Genomic DNA, 12,227 nt, shown 5'->3' on the forward strand with positions numbered 1-12,227 from the left:
ATTTAGTTGAATAGAAGGTCGGTGATTTATAACCCAGAGAACAGATGAAGCCAGCCAGTCAAAAACAGAAAATCCTTTGTAAGCATGGATCTGGGCTGTTTGCAGGTGTTCATTCAATGCCTCCTTTTGTTTTCATTCTAGGCTGTGCCGTGATGGGCTCTCGCTAAATATGTACCATACATGTTAACTATGTTTGCACTCTCGGGTGCTTGCATTTTTCATCATCCGCTTTAATCATTACTTGTGCAGTAATTACTGGCGTGGATTTGACAAAAATAAGACGTTCCAGCGATGATGAGCGCTGAGCATACAGCATATTTCAGACAATTGGCAGGACATGCTTTTAAGGGAAGGGGGTGTATAAAAGGGGGGAACTATTGCCCTGAATTTTGTATATAGGTTCTCTTGAAATATATCATGCTCAAGTTCCCTTGCTTACAATATATATATTTTTTTTTTAACATATGTTTTTTTATTTAATTTTCAAATAAAAGTAAATAACAGTAATAACAAAATGGACAAGTTTGGAGGTACATAAGGAGGGTTCCATTTCAATATATTCTTAGATTTTTTTTGTCTAGAACATGTCAGGTTACATATCAGTATAGTCAGTATAATAGAAACATCGATATTTCCTCTTGTCATAGTTTAGAGTAATTAGCGATATTCAAGTAACATCGAATTTATTTTGCGAATCCTGGGGGGTGATTGTTGACCCTGCTTCCGTGGAAGAGAAAGATTTTGAATGTTAGATAATAATTCTGTGTCGAAACCAGGTGGTGTGTCTAAATGCATAAATAGTAAGGTGTTTAATATGTGTCGGAAGAGAGGCAATATAGTTCATCAAGGTTAAGCTTACAATATTTTTCAATAAACATTTCATGAAAAAAATATAAACTTCTAATAATAAATGCTGTTGGAGTATCACAAAACGAGCCATGCTTCACACATACATCTGCCAGCGAGTGGACAAAGGTCTTTTTCTCCCTAACTTACTGTGAGAGGCTCATCCTGAAGTTCAGTTCAGGTGTGATTTGGGCAAAATACTTGTTTCCTCTCTTAGCTATTTGTTGAAGCTCAGCTCAAGGCCACAAATACCTATCAGGATTACTGTAAATCTCCTGTGGTAACATATTAGTTGAGTGCCAACTACAAGATGTACATGCACTGGATATGTCTTTCCGCTGGCGATTTACATAATTTTGCATAAGTGATGTGGGGGTTGACCCAAAATCCATGGTGACCCATGAGCTCCGTTGCGCTACTCTGCATGGATACGTGAACATGATATTCAGGGACATTTTTGGAATAATGTGCTCTGCGGGGAGGAAGCATGGAGGGGGGTATTGGGGATAGATTTATTTTTCATTTGCCAAAGGGTTAGGCATTCTGATCTAATCTGGTGCCCAGGCTAGTACCAAACAAAGATACAGCCCTGTTTACAGGACACAAAATCTGATATTGGAAAATCCCCATCTGTACTACGATGTCTGTCCGTTTGGTATTGGTTAAATACATTAGAATCTCAACTTTATTTAGAGGGCAGTATAAAAATGTTCTAAATGTACATTTTGGAAAATGTTAATGAATTTGGTATCAATTCATGAAACCTTTAATGGTGTAAAAGGTAGGAAGATGTATAATTTAAATGTAAAATTAAGAATTCACTGTATACTGCCAAGTTTGGCTAAATGAAATTTGTAGGTGTGTGTGTGTGTTTTCTTCACTACATCCTAAACCAGGAGTTGTTAATCAATAAGGCAGGACCAGAAACACGGTCCCCATGGTGAAGTTCTCCTTGATAAACACAAATGGAAATTTGCACTTTGCATGGAATGCTGCTTTGGTAAATGATTCACATTGCTTTCATATTTAAGATGAATATTATAAACCAGCGGTAAGCCAAGCTATGTAATATTCTTCCAGTGCATTATTCATAAGGTACGTATTCAGCATTCCTGTAGTAAAAAAAAAATATCTATTATTCAGCATTCCAAGTAGTAAAATAAAGAAAACTGGATCTTTTAGCTAGACTTGAGTGCCCAGTGCAACTTCAGTGTGCCTACAGCAAATTCATATCTGCAGAGCACAGTTTTGACTTGATTTATGTTCCTACCCTCCAGCTTTTTTTCGCCTTTCAAAATGAGGAGAAATTTCCAGAGAGTGGCTGGGCAGTGTATGATGCAATGACTGAGTTCCGCAGACAGGTATGTCAGCCTAATTATTATTATTGTTATTAAGCACATTAACGCTTGGTCAGACATGAACAGCTTTTGTTTATTACATTTCCCCCTTCACTGCTCATTTAATCAGCTGTGCAATAAGAGGACAAGTGTACAACTAAAATCATTTCATTTTCATTATAACATGTGTAATCTCTTGATAATATTTTTGGATTGCGCCGGTACAGGCTGCTGGATAATGAGACATATGGAGTGGAGTTGTTGAGTTCATTTTCTTCTTCTGCTTCCTCCAATCACTTTTTCTTCCAGTATTGGCGTATCAAAACACTGCGCGTAACATGACAAGATTGCTAAACATTTTAGGATTATGCCTTCCTCCTGTTCATGTGATACCATAGAGGGAATTCTACTTCTGCACTCTACTTCGGTTAACTAAACACGGCAGATTGAGCAGTAAATATCAGGAAATCACTGCAGTGACACTACTTATATTACCAGTATTGCATCAATCTGCCAGAGTAGGGTTCAGTAGACACTTAAAAGGGTTGTTAGACTTTAAATTAACATTTAGTATGACATAGGGAGTGATATTCTGAGACAATTTGCAATTGGTTTTAATTTTTTATTATTTGTGGCTTTTGAGTTATTTAGCTTTTTATTCAGCAGCTCTCCAGTTTGCCGTTTTAGCCAACTCGTTGGTAGTGTCTAATTTACCCTAGCAACCATGCACTGATTGTAATAAGAGATTGGAATATAAATAGGAGGGGGACGGAACAGAAAGAAGAGTAATAGAAGGTAGCAATAACTATTAACTTGTAGCTTTACAGAGTGTTTGTTGTTTGGAAGCTGGAAACCGTCAGAAGGAGAAGGCAAATATTTCCAAAAACTATAAAAAAAGAAAAAATGTAGGCCAATTGAAAAGTTGCTTAGAATTAGCCATTCTATAACATACTAAAAGGTGAACAACCCCTTCAAGGGTAAGTGACACAGGGTGACTTTTGCCTTCAAGGTGAATGGGGAAATTGCTGCTACGTGGCCCGACCCATTACGAATAGGTGAGCGTCACTTGAGAACACAGATTTCAATATTTCTAGTGGGTCCAGAAACACAATGGAGTGTGCCATAAAGCATCCATTATGAAAAGCAGCAGTCACCATAGTTCTCTATAAGCAAACAGCGCTGTGCAATATGCTGGTGCTCTAAAAATACACGTTAATAATAAAGCATGCCGCAGCAACCACAGATACCCAGGTACCATTGCTGAAATTAGGGATGCACCGAATCCACTATTTGGATTTGGCCGAAACCCCGAATCCTTCCCGAAAGATTAGGTTGAATTCTGCAAATTAGTGGTGGGAAGGGGAAAACATTTTTTACTTCCTTGTTTTGTGACAAAAAGTGACACAATTTCCCTCTCCGCCAATAATTAGAATATGCAAATTCGGATTCGGTCGAATCCGAATCCTGCTGAAAAAGGCCAAATACTGTTAGAATCCTGAACCGAATCCTGGATTCGGTGCATCCCTAGCTGAAATACACACCTAGCAGGAAAAACCTTTGGGAAATAAATCTCCCACAATGCAGTTATCATCCACAGAAAACTTTTTACATCACACACACTTTGTTGTGCAAGCTTCAAAGTTGGGCATATCTGGTATTAACAGTAAGGTTGGTAATTTCTCTTCAGAATTAACCTGCAAAGTTATACAAGGGGGAATGGGAACCTATACAAGAGGTGAAATAGTGATGAATATCAGAATTGCTGGGGAATAAGGTAACTGTACCTTGATGGCACCTAGTGTATTGTGCCAGGCTTTCTCAACTACATTACCAGTAACATGGTAAAACTGCTGCACAACAACGAAGAGACCTGAAGTGATGTTCTAGATTTGCTTGAGCCCCAAGCGGAGATTTGAACCAAAGAATACAAAACCGATTTCTCAGATGTATACACAGTTGTTCCCTGGAAATATAAAATATAATATAATTTCCAACTAAAAGGGGTAAGAAATCATCTCACTTTGACTGGAATGTGCTTCTCACGGATTTCTCAGCAAAGCTCCAGTGTGAAGCAGCAACTGATTATTGTTGGTTATTCTGTATCTGCAGCTGACATATAGAACATGGATATTATACAAGTAGCTTTTATGTCACTCCTTGGGGATTCCCAGATATATATATATATATATATATATATATATATATATATATATATATATATATATATAGCATCACTGCATACATTCAGAAGAATTCAGAGAAATAAAATAAGCTTATGCTTATCTTCTAAATAACACACCAGCCCACAGCTTATGATTATATTGTATTGTAACACAGTACTACTAATTATATACATTAGTCTACAAACATTCCACATTATTTACATTGGTCTATGTCGCTTGTGTCTGGCTGTGGATGCTGTCTCTGTACAAAGGACCAATACGCCAACAATTATTATTTTTTATTTTTTAGTAAAATACAATTTCATAGTGGTCAAAACCACATTCTATAAATGCAATTTGGCATAGTTGAGGCAATTTGTAACATCACAACATGGGGTTTATCAGCATTTAGCAGCCACAGTCGTTCCCTGGAAATGTAATGGCAACTAGATCCATAGAATTGTGTGCATCCCTTTGCATTGCGGCAAGTATAATTGTCACAAGTATGGAATGGCTGCACTCTTGTCAGCCATATACACTTTCAGGTGATTATTTGCCAAAGGTGCCATATAGTTACCAGTTCTTATTGCATTCCATGGGCGGCCATTCATTGTGCCACGTGGTTTTTCGCAGGTACTTTTCCTTGAGGACTGACTGATTTCCTGATGTGAAATTAGCTTTAAAGCGATAAATTCATCTGAAAAAAACGTTTTTTTTTTTCAAAATGCATCTGTTAATATTGCTGCTCTGGGAATGACCATGTGCCAGTGGACTTATGAACCTTAAAGGGATACTGTCACGGGAAAAAAAATGTTTGTTTTTTTTTTTAAAAGATATCGGTTAATAGTGCTGCTCCACTAGAATCCTGCACTGAAATCCATTTCTCAAAAGAGCAAACAGATTTTTTTTTATATTTAATTTTCAAATCCGACATGGGGCTAGACATATTGTCAGTTTCCCAGCTGCCAACAGTCATGTGACTTGTGCTCTGAAAAACTTCAGTCACTTTACTGCTGTCCTGCAAGTTGGAGTAATATCCCCCCCCCCCCCGCAGCCCATCAGCAGAGCAATGGGAAAGTAACCAGATAACAGCTCCCTAACACAAGATAACAGTTCCCTGGTAGATCTAAGAACAGCACTCAATAATAAAATCCAGGTCGCACTGTGACACATTTAGTTACATTGAGTAGGAGAAACAACAGTCTGCCAGAAAGCAGTTCCATCCTAAAGTGCTGGCTCTTTCTGAAAGCACATGACCAGGCAAAATGACCCGAGATGGCTGCCTATACACTAATTTTACAACTAAAAAAATATATACTTGCTGGATCAGGAATCACATTTTATATTGTAGAGTGAATTATTTGCAGTGTAAACAGTGTAATTTAGAAACAAAAACTACATCATAAAAATCATGACCGAATCCCTTTAAGCCCAATCCATTTACTCACTTTTGAGCATATTCAATTAGCAATGAATCAGTCATTTGAGGCTGAGGACACTTGAGAATGTAGACTCATTAGTATAGCCCCACTCTCTGCAAGGTTATGGCATTACTATGTACTACAGTATGCGCATTTGAGTTCCTTGTGATGCACACCGAGATGCACACCGACTGTTTTGGAACAAAGTAGCTATGGTTTCACCAACCCAGCAGAGTATTCATCTTTTTCTCCTCTTCCCATGCAGCCCGCTAACCAATACTTTGTGCCTTTATAGAGGCTTTATCCCCCCTTAATCTCTTAATCAGTACTCACAGAGCACTACGTGATATCAAATGATTTTCCAATCGCGTCCTTGTAGTATGAGAGACCATTTCCAGGCAGCTTGCCCAAGTTGAGTCAGCCTGTTAGTGTAACAGCTGCCATGCCAATGACCAATCAGCCGATCTACCATAGTTAATCGTTTTGCAATTAACAAGATTACAACCATTACCAGTGCAGACATATCCTCTACTCTCTGTTTGTTTAGAAAATGTCTTTATATATCATCACTTGGCTTTTTTTGTGCTCAGTGTGAAAGAAATGTCTGCTGTTTCTCTTTGGTTAATGTTTCCAACCACAATCAAGATGTTCTAATGGGATTTTATCACCACCAAGTGGCCTTATAACCACAGTGCATGTTTTACAGTGAAACAGAAGATTGGAATAGGCCTTTATTTTTCTCTCTCTCTCTTTTTTCTCTCTGTTTCTAAGGGTTTACCTAATGATCAGTGGAGAATAACATTTATTAACAAGAATTATGAGCTTTGTGACACCTATCCGCCGCTCTTGGTGGTGCCGTACGGTGCTTCTGAAGAGGATCTCAAAAGAGTTGCTGCTTTCAGGTCCAGAAACAGGATACCGGTAAGTGTTGTGAGGGGTGCAGGAAAACGTAATGTCTTCTGTTTTTCCTTAAAGGTAAACCATGCACTTTTATATGTCAATTTCTTGTTTTATTATATGATTCTATAAATTCCTGAAACTTCAATTACAGGCACCAAAATCATTAGGTTAGTAGAATCCAGGAGCCCAATATTTAAACAGTAAAAATAGTCTTTATTTTACATTGCGTATAAAAGATCAAAGCCTTATGCGTTTCGTGTCCCCCAAGGACACTTAATCATAGGCTGATTAAGTGTCCTTGGGGGATACGAAATGCGCAAGGCTTTGATCTTTTATAATAAATGTAAAATAAAGACTTTTTTTACTATTTAAATGTTGGGCTCCTGGATTCTACTAACCTAATGATTTTGGTGTTCCGGAGTGGTGCCTGCCTCTAATTGAAGTTTCGTGTGTTGCTCCCCTTTGCTGAAGGTCTGGGGTCATGAGCACCCGGACCCACCGTGGAAAATCGGTAAGCTTGTCCTAAAATTCAATGAATCCTTGCTTCCTATGGTTTGGGAATATCTGTTCTATAAATGCCTAGCAAAATCTACTGTAATCTCATTGATGCCATGTCTTACTACACTGTACATATCTGTGCCTGTTCATTTAGGACAGTGTTTACCTACACCAGTGTTAGAGTCCCTGACAAATGATGGGAAATTCCCACCAGGTATTAGCAGGTAAAGCTAATGAGGTGCCACCTACACAATGTGAGACTTGGTTAAAGATCAAGTTGAGGCTTGAAAGGAGGCACTGTTCTATAGATTGGCACAGTTCCCACCACAGTATGAAGAAGAGTTTAATCTCAGTGGTGTTGCCAAGTCCGTTTGTTTCCGACATGCCCGTTAACCATCTTAAAGGGAATCTATTGTGAAAAAGAAAATGTAATATAAGCTTCATCTCCATGAAATAAGACACTTTCTACATACAATACAATCAGTTAAAAATTCTGTACCATTTAAGAAATAATCAAGTTACTCTTCAGTATCTCACTCTCCACAACCTGTCACTCTTCATGCTGAGGTCTGGGTCAGATTTTGATTGACAGGTAGGTCTAATACGTCTTTTAGGGGGTTTCCCTTTCCTAGCAGAATAACTCAAATAAACAACTATGAAAAGTAACAAAATAACAGACTCTGGCAAACACCCTGTACATAGAGAAACAGGATTTCTGTCAGAGCCAGTTATTTTTAAAGAGTAAGCACCTATGTTAAAGGAGTGGTTCACCTTTAAGTAACTTTTAGTATGTAATAGAATTGTCAATTCAAACAGCTATTCCATTGGTTTTCATTATTTATTTTTTATAGTTTTTTAATTACTTGCCTTTTTCTTCTGACTCTTTCCAGCTTTGAAATGGGTGTCGCTGACCCCATCTAAAAAGCAAATGCTCTGTAATGCTACACATTTAGGGGCAGATTTATCAAGGGTCGGATTTCGAGGTGATGGGAGTTTCAATATTAAGAAAAAAAGAACAACTGAAATTTATTTAAAAAAAAAAAAATCTAATTTTTTACATTTGAGTAAATAGGCTATATTCGATCGTTCGAATCGAATTTGTATTTTATTCGGTCGAATTCTATTCAAAGTATTTAAAAAAAAAAACAACTTTTTTTTCAAAGTCCACCAAATGACTCCAAATAGGTTCTAGGAGGTCCCACATAGGCTAAAACAGCAATTTGGCAGGTTTTTTTGATGGTGAATAGTCGGTTGAATTTTTAAAGAGACAGTACATGATAAACTTCGATATTTCTAATTTTTTTCAAATTCGAATCAAATTTGGACTATTCCCTAGTCGAAGTACACTAAAATTTGCTCGAAATTCGAATTTAAAAATTAGATTTTTCAATTCCACCCTTGATAAATTTGTCCCTTATTGTTATTTTTTATTTCTCATCTTTTTAGTAAGGTCCTCTCCTATTCATATTCCTGTCTCTTATTCAAAGCAATGCACAGTTACTAGGGTAATTTGGACCCTAGCAACCCGATTGCTTAAATTGCCAACTGCAGAGCTGCTTAATAAAAAGCTAAATAACTCAAAATAATATAAAATAAAAACCAATTGCAAAGTGTTTAGGAATATCACTCTCTACATGATACTAAAAGTTAACTTAAAGGTGAACAACCCCTTTAAGGGTGCACCCCCCCCAAAAGGCTGTATTATACCTGTCAATCATTGATTATTTTATAAATGGTACAGAAGTTTTAATTGATCATATTTAGAAAGTTTCTTATTTCAACAATATGAAGCTTACAGCAAGGGGCAGATGTATGAAGGGTCGAATATCGAGGGTTAATTAACCCTCGATAATCGACTAGGAACTAAAATCGTTCGACTTCGAATATCGAAGTCGAACGATTTAGCGCAAATCCTGCGATCTAAGGATTATTCGTTCGATCGAACGATTAAATCCTTCGAATCGAACGATTCGAAGGATTTTAATACAACGATCGAAAGAATATCCTTCGATCAAAAAATCTCAGGCAAGCCTATGGGGACCTTCCCCATAGGCTAACATTGACTTCGGTAGCTTTTAGCTGCCGAAGTAGGGGGTCGAAGTTTTTCTTAAAGAGACAGTACTTCGACTATCGAATGGTCGAATAGTCGAACGATTTTTAGTTCGAATCATTCGATTCGAAGTAGTAGTCGAAGGTCGAAGTAGCCCATTCGATGGTCGAAGTAGCCCAAAAAACACTTCGAAATTCGAAGTTTTTTTAATTCAAATCCTTCACTCGACCTTTGTAAATGTGCCCCCAAATGTTATTTCCACTATAGATCCCCTTTAAGATGCATGTTGCTTGGATTTCTTCACAACAGAACTTAATCATCTCCTCTAGGTTTTGTCTTGGCTGCATCCAGAGAATCAGTCTGCCATTATGCGTTGCAGTCAGCCTCTCGTGGGTATGAGCGGCAAACGTAATAAAGATGATGAGCGGTATCTGGACATTATCAGGGATACAAATGGCCAAACATCCAAGTTGACAATCTACGATGCCAGGCCTAGTGTTAACGCTGTAGCAAATAAGGTAAGCTAATTGCAGTTTCGCATCCTCGAATCTGCTTATTTATAATGTGCCAAAATGGTTTATGTGCTTTAACTGGTACCATAAGAATAAACATAACATGGCTATTATTTGATTAATGTATTTGTATAATCAGCTTTCTATAGATTTGAAGCATTTTGCATTCTAAGTATGAAATCCAGCAGAGGCTACAGAATTCACTATACAGCTTTTTGCACCTTATATCACTTTTTCAAGCTATTTCGTCTGTCTAAATAGGTTTATTTGTGTTTCCTAGATGTAGCTATCGGTTTTATTCATGCTAGATGAAGGGGGAAAGACATAAATGAAATGGGTGGTGGTTGAGCAATAATATCAGCTGATCTAGTTGTATTGTTCTTGTAGGCCACTGGAGGAGGCTATGAGAGCGAGGATGCCTATCCTAACGCAGAACTAGTCTTCCTTGATATTCATAATATCCATGTCATGAGGGAATCCCTAAAAAAACTGAAAGATATTGTCTATCCAAATGTAGAGGAATCTCACTGGCTTTCAAGTTTAGAATCAACTCACTGGTTAGAACATATTAAGGTAAGTAATGAAATAACTTAAACTGTGCATGCAAATGTATATAGCAGATATATATCTAACAAAGAAACCAGAACTGTATTTTACAAAACACAATGTATATAAATATATGTTTGTGGACTCCCATCTCTTTCTCAAATATAATAGGGACTGGAGTCTTAAACTGTATTTAAATGTATAATATATGTATATATAATAATTAATAAATATATATATATATATATATATATATATATATATATATATATATATATATATATATATATATATATATATATATATATATATATATATATATATATTATCTATAAGGGAGGGTGGGGCAGTGGTTAGTATTGTTGCCTTGCAGCTTCAATACCAAACAGGGCACTCTCTACAAGTTTGCATGTTCTCTCTCTGTCTCTATTTGGGTTTTCTCTGGATGCTCAGATTTCTTACACTTACACTTGACCTTAAATTGTAAGCTCTACTGGTGCAGGTACGGATGTGACTGATGTACGATATTTGTAAAGTTCTTTGGATTATGTTGGTGCTATATAATAACAAATGCTGCTTTCCTTGTTGGATACTTGGTTATGCTTCACCAGTAGCTGCAGGTTCACCAAACCCATAGAGGTGCATGAATTGGAAAATTGTGAAAAGAAAATCTTTATAGGGAATAACTGGAAACAGTATTATCCTTCACTGTGTGTTTATCAAGGGAAAGTATTTTCAGTACTCATCCCTTCATACATACTTCTGCTTCTGGAATTGACTTTAAGCTCACAGTTGGCAGATGATTCTACAGCAATAAAAACACAAGATTTTTAGAATGTCTGCCAGCTTCCATGTTCAAAGTAACAAAGCACTTAGCCTATAACCCATCATTTTGTATTTTTTGTTTTTCCCCTTGGTTTTTATGAAAGGTGATTCTGATTGTGTACTGTATCTCAATCTGAGATCTTTGGGATCAGAACAGGGTCTGAAATGGGAAACATTCTATAACTAGGACAGCGATGTCAGCCGGAGTGTTTTATTATACCTGTACAAAGCACTATTAGAACTGTAAGGGTTTAAGCCTGTGCAAAGAGATTTATGCTGTTTATTTAATGTCCTTCTAGTTTTGTTTCCTGTTTGCAGTAAGAATTTTTTTCTATAGCCGCATTATATACACAGCCATTAATGGGAACTGGGTTTATACTAGGCCCCTTTCTCCCTTCTGAGTTTCTCCGTTGTTACTTTTGCATTGTGCATGAGATCACTTCCTGATTAAATCATTTCTGCTATTTTAGGATTTATCTGAACGATAAACTCACTATTCCTGATAATGGGTGTATGGCATTATTAAAACAGTGTCCGTAACAACAGAGTCTCGTAATGCCATATGTCTTCTCTTAAAGAGGAACTATCGTGAAAATGAAAATTTAATATAAGCTTAATCACACTGAAATAAAAAACTTTCTAATTATAATCAATTAAAATTCTGTACCATTTCTGAAATAATCCAGTTTATGTTCACTATTCCTCTCTCAGAATCTGTTTCTCTTCATTCTATCTTCATGCAGCAGTTGGGTGTCCGATGAATGATCCAATATATCTTATAGGGGAGCTTTCTTTCCTAGCAGATTAATTAGATCTCATTTAAATAACTGATTCCAGTATAATCAAACTCTAACAAAATAACTGCCTTTGGCACAAATTCTGCATGTAGAGAGACAGGATTTCTGGTGATTTTAAGAGTGAGATCTAAAACATCTTTTAGACAAATTTAGCCCCCCTATAAGATATATTGGATTTAACTGTCTTTCAAAGTCAGACTCTGAACTCCTGGATCAAGAGAGAATGAAGAGAAACAGATGCTGAGAGATGGATAGTGAATAATAACTTGATTATTTCAGAATTTTTATCAATTATATTCAGAAAATAAATGTCTTATTCCAGTATAATAAAGC

General features: G+C 36.8%; 1 protein-coding gene across 4 annotated transcripts in view; it reads left to right on the forward strand.

The window, feature by feature from the left end:
* mtm1.L (myotubularin 1 L homeolog) overlaps nucleotides 1-12,227 on the forward strand; it is a 41,554-nt gene that overhangs the window by 24,309 nt on the left and 5,018 nt on the right. For all 4 annotated transcript variants that reach the window (XM_018229898.2, XM_018229901.2, XM_018229900.2 and 1 more), the window contains 4 exons: nucleotides 2,124-2,207; nucleotides 6,538-6,687; nucleotides 9,544-9,732; nucleotides 10,114-10,299. In XM_018229898.2, the coding sequence (XP_018085387.1) occupies nucleotides 2,124-2,207; nucleotides 6,538-6,687; nucleotides 9,544-9,732; nucleotides 10,114-10,299 (609 nt within the window). The remainder of the gene's footprint in view (nucleotides 1-2,123; nucleotides 2,208-6,537; nucleotides 6,688-9,543; nucleotides 9,733-10,113; nucleotides 10,300-12,227) is intronic.

The sequence above is a fragment of the Xenopus laevis genome, chromosome 8L (assembly GCF_017654675.1).
Source record: "Xenopus laevis strain J_2021 chromosome 8L, Xenopus_laevis_v10.1, whole genome shotgun sequence".
Classification (NCBI taxonomy): Eukaryota; Metazoa; Chordata; class Amphibia; order Anura; family Pipidae; genus Xenopus; species Xenopus laevis.